Source organism: Ovis canadensis, chromosome 18 (assembly GCF_042477335.2).
Source record: "Ovis canadensis isolate MfBH-ARS-UI-01 breed Bighorn chromosome 18, ARS-UI_OviCan_v2, whole genome shotgun sequence".
Lineage (NCBI taxonomy): Eukaryota > Metazoa > Chordata > Mammalia > Artiodactyla > Bovidae > Ovis > Ovis canadensis.
The window spans coordinates 39,985,905-40,006,655 of record NC_091262.1 but is presented as its reverse complement, the minus strand read 5'-3'; the positions used below and the strand labels follow the sequence as shown (position 1 = coordinate 40,006,655).

The window sequence follows — 20,751 nt, the reverse complement described above, 5'->3', positions numbered from 1 at the left end:
AGAACTTTCAGTGGCTTTTAGTAACACTCCATAGAGAGCAGAGGAGGGTCCAAACCCCCAGGCTTAGCATACAAGGCCTTGCCTCCAGGATCTGATTCTACCCACCTGTCCAGCCACACTCCCTCCAGCCACAGTTAATCACACACTATTCCCAAGGCAGCAACCTCTCTTCTCCCCGACATCAGAGAATCAGTAAGGCCTAGATTCATTCCCAGACTTGGCTGCTTACTAACGGTGTGAACTGGGCTGATTAAGTTGCTATGCTGACCCTCCAGCATGTCACCTGCAGGATGGAGGTAATTACAATGCCTGGACCTTATGAGAGTTGTTGTGAACACTGAAGTGGGCTTCCCTGGTGGCTCAGATGTTAAAGAATCTGCCTGCAATGTAGGAGACCTGGGTTCAATCCCCAGTTTGGCAAGATGCCCTGGAGAAGGGCAAGGCAACCCACTTCAGTATTCTTTCCTGGAAAATCCCACAAACAGAGGAGCCTACAGAAGCAGGTTATAGTCCATCAGGTTGCAAAGAGTCAGACACAACTGAGCGACCAAACACTTTCACAAACACTGAAGCACAATGCACAGAGTCCTTGGCACAGTGATTCGCACATTGTGAGCACTCTGAAGACTGTGATCATTACATACTTCCTCTACACTCACCAACTCAACTCTGTATGCCTAGAAAGCAACTTTTTCCACCTAGAAAACTCCTTTATGTTCATGTTTCAGCTCAAACGTTACTCTCCACCTATTAGGCTTTCAGCGAGGCTTGGCCACAGAGCGTAGGAGAGAGCAGACAACCTTGACACTCCCAGTAGATGGGATCTCTTGTCCATGTGCTTCTCTCATGAGTCCTCTGTGTGACCCTTGATCTAGGGCTTTGCAGTGACCTACATGCCTAACTGTCTCCTCCACTCTGCTATGACTTCTTTTAGTTTAACTATTAACTTGTGTACTTATTTTGGCTGTGCTGGGTCTTCACTGCTGTGTGCAGGCTTTCTACAGCAGCTGTGAGGTGGGGTCACGCTCTTGTGGAGCATAGGCTTCTCACTGCAGTGGTTTCTCTTGTTGTAGAGCACAGGCTTCAGTAGCTGTGGTGCACAGGCTTAATTACCCCAAGACATGTGGGACCTTCCCAGACCAGGGATTGAACCAGTGTCCCCTGCATTGGCAGGCGGATTCTTAAGCAATGGACCACAAGGGAAGTCCACACTGTGAGCTCCTAAAGGGCAGGTGCTATATCGGACTCCCCGTAGGGTCCCCAGGAACTAGGAAAGTAACTGGCCCATGGCTGGTGCTCAGAAAGTATCCACTAAAAGAAATGGAAGAGTGGCTTTGCCCTGCCTGAGAATGAGGAGAACGGAAGAGGTGGCCAATGATCCATCTCACAAGTTAAGGTCATGGCTCTGATGTCCAACCAGAACATCAAACATCAATATGTCCAGCTTGGGCAGGACAGAATGGCTGAGCGTTGGTGAGAGGAAGGAATCCAGCCTTGTGGGTGCATGGCTTCCACACAGAAGAGCAGCCTTTGGAGACTTTCAAATGAAGGGGAAAAAAACACACACTCTGTTCAACCAGCAAACTGTGAGAAGCGTGGGGCTGTTGTGGATGAGCTCATGGTGGGGCTGAGCCGTCTGGCGAAGCGGCAACACTGGTCTGACCACTGCAGATTCTAGCCAAAACCCTGAAATAACCTCAGGCCTCTGGCATGCTGTGGCCAAGGCTTACTGAAAGTCCAGCAGCATCGTGAAGGAAAGCATCAGCCTCGCCAATGAGAAAGCACCAGAGGCTGCCAAGAACCAAGCCTCTTCCTGATCAGGATGGTCCCAGAGGGAGGTAACCTGATCTTAGTCAAGCACACCCCCTCCACCAGGGCAGATCCTGGCTCTCCTGTGCAGACACACAGCCAGTTAATCAGACATTTTCCACGGATTACTCTGTGGTGATGAACAAGCACATCAGATGATGATGAGTAGAGGAGAGTTCCCTGTGATAGACATGGAGTTTGGCTCAAAGCAGGATGCCAATCTGAAAAATGCAAGGCGCTGGGGCAGTGACCATAGGGTGGAGGCAATTCCCATCTTCAGAATTTCAAAGCTACCCCTGGACTCTGAGCATACCTCACAAACTGGAAAATGCAACCTGCCGTGGGTGATCTCTTCTGCACCAAGGGTGATGTCTCCTTTGCTATGTTGAACACAGAATACCGACTTCTTTAGAAGGAAGGATTAGACAGAGCAGCTGTAGAACTCTGTTTTTTTCTTTAGTCATACACCAGATTTTTTTTTTTTAGCTGCACCATGTAGCATGCCAGAATCTTAGTTCCCCAACCAGGGATGGAACCTGTGCCCCCTGCAGTGGAAGCACAGATTCTTAACCACTGGACCACCAGGGAAGTCCCTAGCTCAAATATTTTAAATGAAGCTTATACAGTATACTTGGTGGTTCAGATGGTAAAGAATCGGCCTGCAGTGCGGGACACCCGGGTTCAATCCCTGAGTCAGAAGATCCCCTGGAGAAGGCAATGACAACCCACTCCAGAATTCTTGCCTGGAGAATTCCATGGAGAGAGGAGCCTGGTGGGCTACAGTCCATGGGGTTGAAAAGAGTTGGATACGACTGAGCAACAAACATTTCACTTACACAGAGTATGCAACGCTGTGAGGCTAACTGGGAAAGTCACTGTGTAATAGAAAGGGTTTCTGGAATACAGCAGAATTTTGGGGGACATCTGTGTTTTCAATGGAGTCAACAGGTACCAGGTAAAAGTTTGCCTGCACAACTTGTTGGTGCAGAAATAAGCACAAGTGTTGCCAGCGGGCTATCAAAGAATTCTTCATAAGGTCCTTGCTTGCCTCACAAACTCTACTGCTTCTACTCACCTTTAGAGACTGCTCAGGTCGCCTGTACGTATTCTGAGCAACTTTGGTGCTGAGGCACCTTCATACCTCCTGACCAAGTCACTGTTGATAATTAAGGAGTTTGAGCCCATGAGCAAGTAGGGACAGCATTCCTCATGGACATTTACAAGGCATCATTCAAGCATCAAATGAGTGGCTGTTCCAGTGCTCCGGTACCATGACCTTATTATAGAGTAAGTGTGCCAGTGACCTCATTCCAGCCACCTCATCTGTGTCAGATGACTGTCTGTGCCATCTCAGAAGATTTCTGGGAAAGTGGATTCTATAAACATCTTTGGAAATTCTGGCAAAGAATTCTTTCAAAACCCATTCCCCTTAGGTTAACAACTTTATTTATTTTTTTTTTAATTGAGGCAGACTCTTTTCTTCTTTCCTTTCACACATCCATCCACCCATCTGGTCTGTTGTTGTTCAGTTACACAGTCATGTCCTACTCTTTGTGACCCCATGGACTGCAGCACACCAGGCTTCCCTGTCCATCACAATCTCCTGGAGACTGTGTGTAGTGTAATACATTTTACGTGCCAGGTCTGAGCTCACCACTGGGTTGAGAAAATGAAGCATGCATTTGGTCTTGAGAGCTCAAAATGTAAGTGCAAAATAGTGTGAGATATGTGTAATGAATGGAGTTATGAATCAAGTAAATATAATCCACGCTATGTCTAAAATGGATAACCAACAAGGACCTAGAGTAGTATAGCACAGAGAATTCTGTAAAATGCTATGTGGCAGCCTGGATGGGAGAGGAGTTTGGGGGAGAATGGGTACAAGTATAACAATAGCTGAGTTACTCTGCTGTGCACCTGAAACTATCACAACATTGTTAGTTGGCTATACTCCAATATATTTTTTAAAAAGTTTAAATAGAAAAAAGAATGGAGTTGTTAATCAAGAAACAGTATTAACAGCCATGGAATAAGACACATATCAATTCAGGATGCTGGAGGTATGACTGAATCATCATGTGTGCATACAAGCTTAACTTCCAGAACTTCCATCTTTAAAGAAACATAGCCACTAAGTACAACAACCAAACCAAAAAAAAAAAAAAAAAAAAAAAAAAGACACAATTTCTGAATTCATAGCAAACCACTCAATCCAGTGGTATGAAATGCTGTTTAGAAAATTCTGCTTGATTGTCTAAAAATGCCATTTTCTCTGATGATGAAAGTCATGTAGAAATTTGGAAAATGCAAGGCCGAAGACAGAAGAAAAAAGTAGCCAACAATCAACTACACAGAAATATGATTACTATTCTATGTACAAATTTTCAACATGTAGATACACCATTCACTCAATCTAAAAATAAAATTGGGATCATGACTGCATAATCTGTCAGTCATTCTTTTTAATACTTCTTAGCACTTTGCTTCACTCTTTTTCTTTTTAAGATTTATTTGTTTTTTTTGGCTATGGCATGTGGGATCTTTGATCTTTATCATTTTGGCATACAGAATCTTTTAACTGCAGCACGTGAATTCCTAGCTGTAGCATGTGGAACCTAGTTCCCTGACCAGAGATTGAACCCAGGCCCCCTGCACTGGGAGCAGGATCTTAGTCTCTAGACCACGAGGGGAGTCTCATGCTCCATTCTCAAGTGCCTTCTGAAAGCACGCCTGCTCAATGGTGGTCTAGTATCCCATCATGGCTTCCCTGGAGGCTCAGACGGGAAAGACTCCGCCTGAGATGCAGAAGACCAGGGTTCCATCCCTGGGTTTGGAAGAGCCGATGGAGGAAGGAATGGCAACCCACTCCAGTATTCTTGCCTGGAGAATCCCCAAGACAGAGGAGCCTGGTGGGCTACGGTTCATAGAGTCACAAAGAGTTCAGTTCAGTTCAGTTCAGTTCAGTCTCTCAGTCGTGTCCGACTCTTTGTGACCCCATGAATCGCAGCACACCAGGCCTCCCTGTCCATCACCAACTCCCGGAGTTCACTCAGACTCACGTTCATGGAGTCAGTGATGCCATCCAGCCATCTCATCCTCTGTCATCCCCTTCTCCTCCTGCCCCCAATCCCTCCCAGCATCAGAGTCTTTTCCAATGAGTCAACTCTTCGCATGAGGTGGCCAAAATACTGGAGTTTCAGCTTTAGCATCATTCCTTCCAAAGAACACCCAGGGCTGATCTCCTTCAGAATGGACTGGTTGGATCTCCTTGCAGTCCAAGGGACTCTCAAGAGTCTTCTCCAACACCACAGTTCAAAAGCATCAATTCTTCAGCACTCAGCTTTCTTCACAGTCCAACTCTCACATCCATACATGACCATAGCCTTGACTAGACGGACCTTAGTCAGCAAAGTAATGTCTCTGCTTTTGAATATACTATCCAGATTGGTCATAACTTTTCTTCCAAGGAGTAAGCGTCTTTTAATTTCGTGGCTGCCATCACCATCTGCAGTGATTTTGGAGCCCAAAAAAATAAAGTCTGACATTGTTTCCACTGTTTCCCCATCTATTTCCCATGAAGTGATGGGACCAGATGCCATGATCTTCGTTTTCTGAATGTTGAGCTTTAAGCCAACTTTTTCACTCTCTTCTTTCACTTTCATCAAGAGGCTTTTTAGTTCCTCTTCACTTTCTGCCATAAGGGTGGTGTCATCTGCATATCTGAGGTTATTGATATTTCTCCCAGCAATCTTGATTCCAGCTTGTGTTTCTTCCAGTCCAGCATTTCTCATGATGTACTCTGCATATAAGTTAAATAAAAGCAGGGTGACAATATACAGCCTTGATGTACTCCTTTTCCTACTTGGAACCAGGCTGTTGTTCCATGTCCAGTTCTAACTGTTGCTTCCTGACCTGCATACAGATTTCTCAAGAGGCAGGTCAGGTTGTCTGGTATTCCCATCTCTTTCAGGATTTTCCACAGTTTATTGTGATCCACACAGGCAAAGGCTTTGGCATAGTCAAGAAAGCAGAAATAGATGTTTTTCTGGAACTCTCTTGCTTTTTCCATGATCCAGCACATGTTGGCAATTTGATCTCTGGTTCCTCTGCCTTTTCTAAAACCAGCTTGAACATCAGGAAGTTCACGGTTCACGTATTGCTGAAGCCTGTCTTGGAGAATTTTGAGCATTACTTTACTAGCATGTGAGATGAGTGCAATTGTGTGGTAGTTTGAGCATTCTTTGGCATTGCCTTTCTTTGGGATTGGAATGAAAACACACCTTTTCCAGTCCTGTGGCCACTGCTGAGTTTTCCAAATTTGCTGGCATATCGAATGCAGCACTTTCACAGCATCATCTTTCAGGATTTGAAACAGCTCAACTGGAATTCCATCACCTCCACTAGCTTTGTTCCTAGCGATGCTTTCCAAGGCCCACTTGACTTCACATTTCAGGATGTCTGGCTCTAGATTAGTGATCACACCATCATGATTATCTGGGTCATGAAGATCTTTTTTGTACAGTTCTTCTGTGTATTCTTGCCACCTCTTCTTAATATCTTCTGCTTCTGTTAGGTCCATACCATTTCTGTTCTTTATCGAGCCCATCTTTGCATGAAATGTTCCCTTGGCATCTCTAATTTTCTTGAAGAGATCTCTAGTCTTTCTCATTCTGTTGTTTTCCTCTATTTCTTTGCATTGATCACTAAAGAAAGCTTTCTTATCTCTTCTTGCTATTCTCTGGAACTCTGTATACAGATGTGTATATCTTTCCTTTTCTCCTTTGCTTTTTGCTTCTCTTCTTTTCACAGCTATTTGCAAGGCCTCCCTAGACAGCCATTTTGGGTTTTTTTGTATTTCTTTTCCATGGGGATGGTCTTGATCCCTGTCTCCTGTACAATGTCACGAACCTCATTCCATAGTTCATCAGGCACTCTATCTATCAGATCTAGGCCCTTAAATCTATTTCCCACTTCCACTGTATAATCATAAGGGATTTGATTTAGGTCATATCTGAATGGTCTAGTGGTTTTCCCTCCGTTTTTCAATTTGAGTCTGAATGTGGTAATGAGTTCATGATCTGAGCCACAGTCAGCTGCTGGTCTTGTTTTTGTTGACTGTATAGAGCTTCTCCATCTTTGGCTGCAAAGAATATAATCAATCTGATTGCAGTGTTGACCATCTGGTGATGTCCATGTGTAGAGTCTTCTCTTGTGTTGTTGGAAGAGGGTGTTTGCTATGACCAGTGCATTTTCTTGGCAAAACTCTATTAGTCTTTGCCCTGCTTCATTCCGCATTCCAAGGCCAAATTTGCCTGTTACTCCAGGTGTTTCTTGACTTCCTACTTTTGCATTGCAGTCCCCTATAATGAAAAGGACATCCTTTTTGGGTGTTAGTTCTAAAGGTCTTGTAGGTCTCCATAAAACCGTTCAACTTCAGCTTCCTCAGCGTTACTGGTTTGGGCATAGACTTGGATGTTAGTCACAACTAAAGCAACTAAGCATAGCACACAGCACAGTATCCTATCATATAGACATCACATGCTAGTTTTAGCCAATTCTTTATCATTGAAATTTAGATATTTACAATATTTAGACTTTGAAATTTAAAACAATTCAAGGTTTTCACAACAATGTTTAACCATACAATACACACATCTCCGATTAATTCCTATATATTGACTGCACATTTTAAGGCATTTAATACATACTCTCAAGTTATTTTACAGAAGGTTTGTACTGATTTAAATTCCCATCAGCAGAACATTGACCATCCCAGGTGGGCACAGAATCCGCCTGCCATGCAGGAAACTTAATGAGACACAGGTTCGATCCCTGGGTCAGGAAGATCCCCTGGGGAGGGCATGGCAACCCACTCCAGTATTCTTGCCTGGGAATTCCATGGACAGAGAAGCCTGGCGGGCTATAGCCCATAGGGTTGCAAACAGTCGGACGTGACTGAATCGACTGAGCACACAGGCACAGCAGAACACAAAAGTGTCCATTTTCCTGAACCTTCCCAATACTATGTATTTTGTCTTATAAATTTTTTGCTACTTGATAGGTAAGAGAAGATGGTATAAAATTATTTTAACTTGCAGTTCTGATGAACAGGAGGCTGATTCCTTCCAGATGCTTACCATGTGTGTGTATTCATATTTGTAAATGTATGTAACACCCTGTTCAGAGCTTTTGCTCATTTCTTCCTATTCAGTGAAAATCCGCCTTTTGGTCCAAATTGTGCCCTCTGGAACTATCCTAAGTAAGTTTAATTCCTCCTTCATATGACACCCCCTCAAATACTTGAAGACAAAAATCATGTCTTGCTTTCTCCAAGATAAACACTCCCGGCTCCTTCAACTGTTTCTTATGTGGCAAAGTTTCAAGGGTGGTTGTTGGAGATTTAATGCCTCACAACTCCTTCCGCCGTGTTAGCCTGTACCCTTCAGCTCTCTCATGTATAGAACTCCACAGGACTCCAGAAAAACCGGCTCTGAATCACTTTTTTAGAATTTTTCTTTTTGGCTACATGACAAGTGGAATCTTAGCTCCCCAACCAAGGGTCGAACCCACGTCCCCTGCATTGGAAGAGTGGAATCTTAACCACTGGACCACCAGGGAAGTCTTGCCCTGAATCCTCCTAGCAGACTCTCTGGATGCAGTCACCTGCCTGCACCTTGGTCCTCAGCTTCCTTTCCTGTGATAGGCAGGCATGGCAGTCAAATAAAATGGTAGAAAAAGAGCACTTTGAGGCCAGAAATGGGAAGAGAAGTTTGCCTGGTATAATAAGGACGATGAATTCAAATGAGGAAAGCATCAAGAAGGAGATGATCTGCTGGTCCAGAGGCTGAATTTGGCAGGACTGGGGTAGCTTTCTACAGAGTCTCATCTGGGGAGCCTCTCCTGACCCTGGGGCAGGTGAAGGACCCCGCCTCCATCCACAGGGCTGACTTCCTGCCCACACTCTCCTGGAGTCATCTGTGTACCTGCTTGTCCCCCACCAACACATCTTTGCATTCCCCAAGGGCTGGGCCTCTGTCTAGTGCCCCAGAGCCTTGCTCAGCAGATGGCATGGATGAGACCATCACGTGTCCCAGTGAGCCACGGCTAGAAGTCTTTCACCAGGCTGACTACAGCCCTTTGCTCTTCTTTGCTTCTCATCAAACAACCTTCCAGCACAAATCTGTTGTCTCAAGTACTTTCAAACCTCATAGATTTCCTGGACAATAGCCATGAGCATCCACGCCAGTGACGAGGAAGCCCCAGGGCATCACAGAGTTGTACCTGATTAACACGTCAGCTTTGGAGGACTCTCTCTAAGAACCCTGGGTCTGAAGAGTTGTGCAGCATGGTCAAGACTATGGATCCACAAAGCTAAGGTCCAGGCTCTGGACACTGTAAATGAATCACTGCCTTCTGAGTTTCTGTCCTTGAGCCCAACCTTAAGGCAAGCAACACCTGATTTTATGCATTATGATCTAAGTGTGGGCTTCCTAGGTGGTGCAGTAGTAAAGAATCTGCCTGCCAATACAGGATACCCAAGAGATGCAGATTCTATCACTGGGCTGGGAAGATCTCCTGGAGAAGGGAATGGCAACCCATTCTAGTACTCTTGCCTGGAAAACTCCATGGACAGAGGAGCCTGGTGGGCTACCATCCATAGGGTCGAAAAGAGTAGGACAGGACTGAGCAACTGAGCACAGGCATGAGCATGGTCTAAGTAGAAAAACATATACAAATAAGATATACCATAAAACTGATATATTGATATCTGTCTGTCTATATCTCAAACACTAAACATTGCCAACTTATTGCAAGATTAATATAAAACCTCACAGTACAGACCTATTTACCTCAGTTCTTATCACCTGATATATCACACTTGGATTTCAACAAAGATTTACAAGATATGCTAAAAGGCAGGAACAAACATAGCTCAAAGAGACAATTAAATATCAGAACCAGACTCAGATACGACATGGATTTTGAAATGACTAGGCTGGGAATTTAAAATAACTATGATTAATATGTTCAAAGCACTAGTGGAAGAAGTAGATGAAATAAAGAACATTTGGGTAATGTAAACAGAGAGATGGAAACTCTAAGAAAGAATAAAAAGGAAATGGTAGAAAAACAAAAAAACACTGTAACAGAAAACAGTGCCTTTGACAGTCTCATCAGTAGACTGGACATAGTCAAGAAAAGAATCAGTGAGCTTGCAGATATAGCAACTGGCATTTCCAAAACTGAAATGCAAAGACAAAAAAGAATAAAAAGCCCAGAACAGAATACCCCCAAACTGTAGTCCAGTTTCAAAAGATATACATGTAATTGGAATACCAAAAGGAGAAGAGAATGAAACAAAAGAAATATTTGAAGAAATAATGTCCAAGAATTTTCCAAAATTAATGACGGACCCCAAACCACAGACCCAAGAAGCTCAGAAAAAATACCAACCAGTACAAATAATCAATGGGGCTTCCCTGGTGGCTCAGTGGTAAAGAATCCATCTGCCAAGAAGGAGATGTGGGTTCAGTCCCCGAGCTGGAGCGATCCCCTGGAGAAGGAGATGGCAACCCACTCTAGTAGTCTTGCCTAGAGAATCCCATGGACAGGGGAGCTTAGTGGGCTACAGTCCATGGGGTCACAAAGAGTTGGACACAATTCAGGGACTAAAAAAACAACAACAATAATAACCAAAAAATCCCACAAAAACAAAACAAATTATACTATCATATTCAAACTTCAAAAATGCAAAAACAAAGAAAAATCTTGAAAGAAGCCAGAAAAAAAGTCCCACACTACATACAGAAAAATGAGGAAAAGAATCATATAGACTTCTCATCAGAAACCATGCAAACAAGAAAGTGAAGTGAATATTTGAAGTGTGGAAAGAAAATAACCACCAACCTAAAATTCTATATCCAGTGAAACTGTCCTCCAAGTGTGAAGGAGAAATAATAACTTTCTATGAAAAACAAAAATGGGGAGAATTTATCACCAGCAGAGTTGTCCTGCAAGGAATGTTAAAAACAAGGTCTTCATGAAGAAGGAAATGATACAGATCAGAAACTCAGATCTCCACAAAGGAAGGAAGAGCATCAGAGAAGGAATATAATTAAGGCAAAATAAAATATTCACATACTATAAAATTTGCCATCTTAAAGAATACAATTCAGTGGGTTTTAGTAGATTTGCACAGTTGTACAGCTATTACTACTGTCTAAATTTAGAACATTTTTGTCACCTCAGAAGGAAACACAACCCTGAATATTCATTGAAAGAACTGATGCTGAAGCTGAAGATCCAATTCTTTGGCCACCTGATGAGAAGACCCTACTCACTGGAAAAGACCCTGTGCTGGGAAAGATTGAAGGCAAAAAGAGAAGGGGGCAGCAGAAGATGAGATGACTGGATGGCATCACCGACTCAATGGACAGGAATTTGAGCAAACTCCGGGAGATAGTGGAGGACAGAGGGGCTTGGCATACTGCAATTCATGGGGTTACAGAGTAGGACATGACTTAGCAACTGAACAACAACAACAACAAACCATTAGCAGTCACTCCCAATTTTCCTCTCCCCCCAGAACCTGGAGACCACAAATCTACTTTTTGTTTCAATGGATTTGCCTATTCTGGATGTTTCACATACATGGAACTGTAATGTGGCCTTTTGTGTCTAACTTTCTTTTACTTAGCATGATGTTTTCAAGGTTCACCCATATTATAGCATCAATCTGTACTTCATTGCTTTTTTCCCCCCCTCTCCAGCCCTGGCATCTGCCAGTCAATTTCTTTACAGTGTTGTGTAAGTTTCTTCTGTAAACAATGTGAATCAGCTCTAAGTATACATATAACCCCCCTCCCTCTTGAGCCTGCCTCCCACTCCCGCCATCACACCCTTCTAGGTCATCACGGAATACTGAATTGAGCTCCTTGTGCTATATAGCAGCTTTCTACTAGCTAGCTATTTTACACATGGGATTGTATTAATGTATATATCAATGCTACTCTCTCAATTTGTCCCACCCTGTCCTTCTCCTTCACTGCTTTTTATTGCTGAATTATTATTAGCTTAGCTTAGTGCATTGAAGCTATCATATGGGTATACCACTTTTTATTTATCCATAAATGTACACGTGTAATTTGATTCCACATTTTGGCCACCATGAATAATGTTGCTATGAACATTCAGGTACAATTTTCTTTGTGAACATATGCTTTCAGTTCTCTTGAGTATATGCCTTGGAGTGAAACTGCTGAGTCATACGGCAACTCTAGGCTCAACATTTTGAGGAGCTTCCACTGTTTCCAAAGCAGCTGCTTCATTTTACACCCCTACAAGCAAAGGATGAGGGTTCCAGTTGCTCCAAACCCTTACCAACACGCATTATTGTCTATTTTAACCATACTAGTGAGTGTGAGAGGTATTTCATCATTGTGTTTTGATTTGCATTTCTTTAGTGACTTGAATACAATTATCATTTCAAATGTCCCTCTGACTTTCCAGAGTGCTCTCAGTGACAGATCACAGAAAGGATTTGTGAGGCGCCAATCACCTGTGCAGGATTGTTCTTTTACAAACCTTTGTTTCCAGTAGCAAGACTTTTTTCCATTACAAAGACCATTACATTCTAACTGCAATGGAAAATAAGAGTATTTTCCAGTCTCTTTCTATAAGAATGCATTTCTAACAGGATACCATGGTGACATAAACCAGCATTCAATCCCCTGGGAATGAAGATGCAGTTTCTCCTTACCTGCTGGCGGCCAAGCCTTGATATAGCCTGTGCAGTGGACCACAGCATACTGGGCTTCTCCTTCCTTCACAGGGCCAAGGCCATTCCTAGGGAAAGAACATCATGAGCTGGCTTTCAGCACCTGGGGGTGAGGCAAGGATGCCCATGACTCCTTTAGTACCTAAGCTTCTGGGTTCACCTGTTGACCTTGTGTTTCTGCATCTTCACTTCCCACCATCCCCCTTTCCCTCCTCCCTCATAGTATGCATGTCCAAAATAAATCCACCCAACACCTTTCTCAGCTGAGCCACAGTAACTCTGATGTGTGAGTCTCTTGGTGCTTTCTACAGCTAAGCTTGCCTTTAAGTTCAGCTATTCCTTAGCTTAGTGCATTGAAGCTATCTACTGGCATAGCCCCAAAACATCCATCATGCCTACTGGGACTTTCCTGGTGGTCCAGTGACTAGTACTCTGTGCTCCCAGTGCAGGGGGCCCAGATTCGATCCTTGGTCAGGAAACTAGATCCCACGTGCTGCAACTAAAGATCCCATGTGCCACATCTAAGACCCAGCACAGCCGAATAAATAAATATTTTTAAAAATAAAGATAAAAACTGAAAGGCCTACTGACCTGAACCTCTTCCTCATGGTGGTTAGTCTGTTTAGAGGAAGATGGTCCAAAGGAGCATTTCCACACCTAAGATGTGAGAAACACATTAGAACGAGTGAAGAGCCAGTCAAGCATATAAACCCCACAGCGCTGCAGGCAAGTATATTTGTTGTTGTTCAGTCACTCAGTCATGTCTGACTCTTTGCAACCCTCTTTGGACTGCAGCACACCAGGCCTTCCTGTCCTTCACTATCTCCTAGTTTGATCAAACTCACGTCCATTGAGTCAGTGATGTCATCCAACCACCTCATCCTCTGCCAGCCCCTTCTCCTCCTGCCCTCAGTCTTTCCCAGCATCAGGGTCTTTCCCAATGAGTTGTCTCTCCACATCAGGTGACCAAAGTACTAAAGCTTCAGTTTTAGCATCAGTCCTTCCAACAAATATTCAGGGTTGATTTCCTTTAGGACTGACTGGTTTGACCTCCTTGCAATCCAAGCAACTCTCAAGGCAAGTATATGGACCTTATCTAATGTGACCACACTTACTCAGGTGAGCCATATAGCTAATTTCTTTCCAAAGTGCAGAAGCAGGGCTGCATGTCTATGAATTCCTATCATCACCGAAGGCAAGGGAGGTGACCCATTCTTCAGTGCACAGGTAGACGGTCTCCAGTCCAGCCCAGAAGCCAGAGAACTATGGACAGACACTTGGAGGACCTTGGCCATGCTCCACCCTGCAGATCATTTCAGTGTAATCTGGGGGCTTTCAGGGAACAAGGGAAGGGAGGTGATGACAGCTACAGTGTCTCTTCAGGCCCGAGCAGAGGCAGCAACTCAAAACAGATGTTACCAGTTGACAAACAGAATCATCTTCTCAGGCTTCAGATTCACAGTGTAGAAAGTCCCTCCTCCCCGGCAATGTTCTGGCACTAGGAATGAGCAGACCACTGTGAGCCTGCGGATGGCAACGGACAAACTGGGGACAGGAGGAGGACGAGTCTGGAATCGGATCTTTCGATGGGTCCTTCTCTGGGAGGCAGGGGGTGTGAGGTGTCCCACTGCCCTTTCAAGCAGCATCTTTTCTGCCTCCCTGCTCCATAACTGTCTCTGCATCCCAGGCTCCAAGCATCCACAGCCTGCACTGTGGCCAACCTCTGACCTGTGTTCTCAGTTCGCACTTCCATTTTCCAGCTTCACAGTAGATGATGTCCTCAATGCCTCAGTATTCAGTGCAGCAGAGACAAGAGTCCAATTACACTCTGAGGCCTGGGGCAGCTGCCAGAATGGGCATATTTTCATAGCAGGATCCATCCAAGAGGTAGCCGCCTAGGGATGCTGGCACAGCCTTCTGCCCTCTGGCAGGCTGTGCCCAGTGTCTTCCTGAAATTGAGCTGCTTTGTTTGGAGGGGAAGGCCATGCTCTCAGCAGATGGCAGTGCTCCTTGCCTCACAGGTAAATCCAGGTAGTGTGGGTGTGGCACTGGGAAAAGCAACCCAGAGGTACCAAGGCAGGGAGGGGACCACCTGGTTCTGGTCAATAGGTCAGTGATAATGGTATTGGAGGGCTTCCCAGGTGGCACAGTGGTAAAGAATCTGCCTGCCAATGCAGGAGACCGGGGTTCGATCCCTGGGTCGGGAAGATCTCATGGAGGAGGAAACGGCAACCCACTCCAGTATTCCTGCCTGGAAAATTCAGGCTCTAGTCCATGGGGTTGTAAACAGTTGGAGACGACTAAGCAACTAAGCACAGCACAGTAATGGTATTAGAGAGACTTCCCTGGTGGTCCAGTGGCTAAGACTCTGTGTTCCCAATGCAGGGGGCCTGGGGTCAATCCCTAGTCAGGGAACTAAATCCCACATGCCTCAATTAATAGTTTGCATGCTGCAACTAAAGATTCTTCATGCTACCATGAAGATCAAATATCCTGCGTGCTATAACTAAGACCCAGCACAGAAAAATAAATTAATTAAATAAGGGCATTGGAGGCTACTTAGGAATGAAATACTTGATGCTTCCAATAAATTTATGCACAAGGCAACTTCTTAGATGGCACAATGAAGAATCCACCTTGCTGTGCTACACTGAATGTCCATCTAGCTAGGACAGGCATTTACTCTACTGGCCAAAGCACTGAGGAAAGCCCTTGCTGTGCTGGACTGCACTAACTGATGCATTTTGTCCCTGGGTGGACACTAATGCATGTGAGTCTGAGCCACTCAGCTTCTCCCTGCCAGCTGAACAGAGGGAAGACAGTCTGTGCAGCTGTTAGGTTGCCCAGTTGTGTCTGGTTCTTTGTGACCCCATGGACTGCAGCACGCCAGGCTTCCCTGTCCTTCACCATCTCCCAGAGTTTGCTCAAACTCACATCCAAGGATTCTGTGATGCCATCCAACCATCTCATCCTTTGTTGCCCCCTTCTCCTCCTGCCCTCAGCATCAGGGTCTTTTCCAATCTCACTGATGTCAACCCTCAACTCTGTATCTTCAGCCCCAAGCTCTCCCATGAATTCCAGAATTCTACGTCCAACTGCCGACTCCTCTTCTCCATTTATAGGTGAGACAGACCAAGAAGGAGGTGACGTGGGGCTGCAGTCAGGAGGTGACGTCACCAGGGTGAAGGTGTGATCTGAAAGCCCCCCAGGATGCTCAGCAGCAGGGGGAAGGGAGTAGCCCCACCAGAGCCCCAGCCCACTGCTGCCCCAAACAGACCTCATCCTGCAGATGAAGGACCTCCGGGAACCCATGCACATCCTCATGGATGACTGCTGCCCTTCTTTCTTGACTGTCCCGGTCTTCAGGTCCAAGATCCGGCCTGAGACAGAGACAGAGAGAGAGGAAAGACATTTGCATGAACCTCTGTCTTTGATTGTGGGGTGCAGGTGAGGGGAGAGCTCTCCAAGTGAAAACACATGGGGCCATGCAAATGTTTCTTGGAATTCCCAACATTCTTAAAGCAATGAAATCCACACAATCCTAACGCTTTGTTTTCTCAAAGAGTGGTCCACACCCGCCGTCTCTGCTTTGTCCAATTCCATCACAAGTCCCCCCAGTTCAGCTTTGTCTTCATGGAAACAGCGTTCACCAAGGTCACTAACGACATTCTTATTGCTAAATCCAAAACATGCTTTCCCTTTGACTTATCTGACTGCTTTTGCTGAGGCACAATGATTCTTGAAAATCCTCCCTCCCCTTGGCTTCTGACAACACTCTCCACTCGCCTCCCCCAGAGGCTCCTTCCTCTCCCAGAGGCTCCAACCTCAGCCATCTTCTCTTCTTGTTCTATGTTTCCCTTCTGCCAGGAGTCCCCAAACTTTGGGCCATGGACTGGTCCCTCCAGTCAGATCAGCAGCAGCATCAGGTCAGAAATAAAGTGTACAAGAAATGTAATGTATTTAAATCATCCCGAAACCATCCTTCACCCCTCCCCAGTCTGCGGAAAAACTGTCTTCCATGAAATTGGTCCCTGCTGCCAAAAAGGTTGGAGACCACTATCCTATGTGATTTTAGCCACTCCAAGGTTTTGAGGGTCACCTCTACCCTAACGAACCTACATCTACACCTCCAGCACCAAGATCTAAACCACCAGTGGATGACTGCACACCTCAAAGGCAGCATCAACCCCACCCAGACACCAGCTAAAGCATCTCCAGCCAACAACAAAGTCAGAATTCTAAATGTCATTTCACCTCACCTCCTGCACACTCAGTCTCGCCATCTTGTTTGGCTCATCATTTATTCCTCAAGGGAGTCTCACTTCCAGCCCTCAGCATCCTATCTCCTTGATTCACCTTTCACATGGCTGATGGCTGTTTAGACAATACATATCTGACTGTGCACCTCTTGGCTTAAAACTGCATTGCTAGATGAAGGTCCCTGTTGATTATTTATTTTATATGGTGTGTGTGTGTATTAGCCACTCTATCATGTCCAACTCTTTGAGACCCCATGGACTGTAGCCCACCAGGCTCCTCTGTCCATGGGGTTCTCCAGGCAAGAATACTGGGGTGAGCTGTCACTCCCTTCTCCAGGGGATCTTCCCAACCCAGGGATCGAACCTGGGTCTCTTGCATTGTACGTGATTCTTTACCATCTGAGCCATCAGAGAAGCTCCATATAGTGGTGTATATATCCCGACCTCTTCATGTATCCCTACCGTAAAGCACAGGGAGCTCTACTCAATACTCTGTAACAGCCTACAGAGAAAAGAATCTGAAAAAGAATAGATATATGTATTTGTTGTTTGGCTGCTCACTCATAACCAACTCTGCAACTCCATGGACTGTAGCCCGCCAGGCTCTTCTGTCCATGGAGTTTTCCAGGCAAGAATACTGGAGTGGGTTGCCATTTCCTACTCTACAGGGTCTTCCCGACCCAGGAGTAGAACTTGTATCTCCTATGTCTCCTACATTGACAGGTGATTCTTTACTGTTGCACCACCAGAGCAGCCCAGATACATGTGTAACTAAATCACGTTGCTGTACATCTGAAACTAATACAACATTGAGAAACAACTGTACTCCAATATAAAATAAAAAATTTAAAGACTGCACTGCTTACAGGAGCTCCTTAGAGAGTCTTTGGTCCCTGTCTGCCACTCAACCTCATTTCTCCTACACTTCCGAGTCTCCTGTCCAAGAGAAACATGCTAAGAGCCACCTATGTAATTTTAAATGTTCTAGCAGAAGCAGTTTTTAAAAAGTTAAAAGAAACGGGTAAAATTACTTCTAAAAATATACCCCAAATATTATCCTTTCAACATGTAATTCATGCAAAAATTATTAATGGGCTATGTCGCTTTTTCTCATACTATAACTTTGAAACAGGTGTGTATTTTACAGAGCAGCACATTTCAATTCTGACTAGCCCCGTTTTGGGTGCTCAGTAACCAGATGTGGTTAGAGACTTCCACACGGTACAGGGAGCAGCTTTGTGGACCTTGGCCTCATCAGAGCCCTTAGCAGGCAGGTGTTTCTATAAGTGCCCTGTGCCCTCTCACATTTGCAGATGTGGTCATTCCTGCCAGAAATTCTCTCCCTGTTCCACACAAGCTGTTGTCCTGGTGAACTTATCCTTCAGGACCACCTCATACAGCGCAGCCTCTGGGAAATCTTTTCTAGGTTCTTCATGTAGAGCTTCATATCTGTTTCTTCCTTCTTCCCTTCTTTCCTCACTCTTTCTTCCTTCCTTCCTCCCAAGGAGTTGGACATGACTGAAGTGACCCAGTACACACACACACATACATTTATACTGTTATTACATATAGCCGTTACAAGTAATCAAGAAATGAATTAAAGTGTACAGGAGGGGGACTTCTCTAAGCAGTCCAGTGGGTAAGACTCTAAGCTTCCACTGCAGGGCGCAAAGGTTTGATCTCTGATTGGGGAGCTAAGACCCTATGTGATGTGAGGCACAGCCAAGGATATGCACAAATGCTATACGATTTTATGTAAGAGATAGCACCCCATTTCATAGATTTGAGCCTCTGTGGATTTTGCTTTCTGTGTCAGGTCCTGCATGGGCTCTGAGGCAGGACTATATATGCTAGTTGGACTGAGTCATTTTTACCAATCCACAAAAGGACTGTTTAACACAATTGGCATTAAGTAACATGCTAGTATGGGGCTTCCCAGACAGTTCAGTAGTAAAGAATCCACCTGCCAATGCAGGAACTGCAGGAGAGAAGGGTTCAACCCCTGGGTCGGGAAGAACCCCTGGAGGAGGAAACGGCTATCTGCTCCAGTATTCTTGCCTAGAGAATCCCATGGACAGAGGAGCCTGGTGGGCTACAGAACATGGGGTCACAAAGAGTTGCACATGACCAAGCAACTAACACTTTTTTCTTTCATTGAATTTACCACGATAACCCTTCTGCTCCAAGCTTTTTGGTCCTTTGACCATGAGACATGTGAAATCCCAGCTCCCCAGGGATCAAACCCATACCACCCCACACCACCCTCTACCTCAGTGGAAGTCAAAGTCCCAGCCCGCTGGACCACCAGGGAAGTCCCTGAATGGGTTTCTATCACTTGAAATCAAAAGGTCCTTGAAGAAGGCACCCCCTAGCCAAAATGGCTCACACTGCCCCAAGCAGAGAAGAGGCAGCAGGGGCTTTGAATGGCAGGATCAGCTCTCTATCCCCATTACCTTCTGCTGCAGCAGCTGGGACCCTGCAGCCTTCAAACTCCACGTGGACCAGGGCTCTGTAGGGTGTGGGGCGCTCAGCTCTCTAAACACCAGCAATTACATCATGCCCACTACAAAGCCACACATCTTTAAGCAGGACATGTACCCCAGAATTCAAGCCCATCGGGGGCCCAGCTCTCAGTCTGCTGGTCGGGGGTGGGAGAGACTCTGGCACTTCCCATGCAGTGGAGACCCTCGGTGTCTGTCAGCGATTCAGTGCTATCTGCATCCCAGGTTTGACACCTGTCTATCAGATGTCTTCTTTTCATGGCTGTTTTAGTGGAAATTGTCACTGCCCTTGTCATCTACCAAATGGCAAACGGCTTCAGCTGAGAAGAAGGCCAGCTTGAGAGTCTGTCAAATTCCAAAGTGTGCTCTGAAAATAAATCACAGCTGCGAAGCATATGAGCCCTGGAACATGAGGAAATGAGAACACACACTTCCACGGTCTGCTGTCATGACCCTGAGAGATGACTCCTTCGGAGTTTATTTCTCTGTGAGCTTCTACAATTTCCTCTGGCACAATGAACCCCCTTTCCAGGCTCCTTAGGAATGGAAAGCATGCCTACTTTCTGCAGTAGGTGTGTTCCTGAAGGGCTTATGGAAATTAGATTTTTGACAGACTTAATAGCAGGGAAGATGTATGGAGGTATGAGACCAACCCCTGGCCCTGGGCAGTGAGTCCCAGCATGATAGACTGAGAATCACTCCCTATCCCATGGACACCTGGGAATTGGGTTTACTTATGATAGGGTTCTCCAGAATATGGAGATATAGCTACTATTTATACTGCTCTTCCCAGGTGGCACAAGTGGTAAAGAACCCAGCTGCCAAGGCAGGAGACACAAGAGACACAGGTTTGATCCCTGGGTTGGAAAGATCCCCTGGAGTAGGAAATGGCAACCCACTCCAGTATTTTTGCCTGGAGAATCCCATGGAGAGAGAAGCCTGGTGGGCTACTGTCCATGAGATCACAAAGAGTTAGATATGACTGAGCACACACAAGCACGCGTGCGTGCGTACGCACACACACACACACACACACACACACACACACACACACAATTCTTTTACTTCTTTCCTGACCCACAGGAACCTTGGTTCTGTCTTGAACCAGGGGTCTGGATTTCTAGGGCAGGTCCCCAGTGGGTCCCTAAGAAGCACCATCAACCAGGCCACCCTTTCCAGAATCTCTTCCCACCCCCAACCTCATCCACTGGGTCAGGAGGACTCCCTCCTTGTCAATGCCATCACTGGCTGATCCCACCATGAATCCCATCCTGCTTTCCTGCAGCCAGTGCCTAAGCTCCTGGCCACTCCGGTCACTTCTCCTCTCTGTCCTCATTCCCGCCATCCCAGCCCCCTGCTCCTCTCCTCCCTAATCTCCTCCAGGGTGCCCTCTGGAACGTCCACT

General features: G+C 45.5%; 1 protein-coding gene across 8 annotated transcripts in view; it reads right to left on the bottom strand.

Moving 5' to 3' along the window:
* ARNT2 (aryl hydrocarbon receptor nuclear translocator 2) overlaps positions 1–20,751 on the bottom strand; it is a 190,709-nt gene that overhangs the window by 77,465 nt on the left and 92,493 nt on the right. For all 8 annotated transcript variants that reach the window (XM_069559010.1, XM_069559012.1, XM_069559009.1 and 5 more), the window contains 3 exons: positions 15,864–15,966; positions 13,178–13,243; positions 12,569–12,654 (listed from right to left, as the gene is read on the bottom strand). In XM_069559010.1, coding sequence (XP_069415111.1) covers positions 12,569–12,654; positions 13,178–13,243; positions 15,864–15,966 — 255 coding nt within the window. The remainder of the gene's footprint in view (positions 1–12,568; positions 12,655–13,177; positions 13,244–15,863; positions 15,967–20,751) is intronic.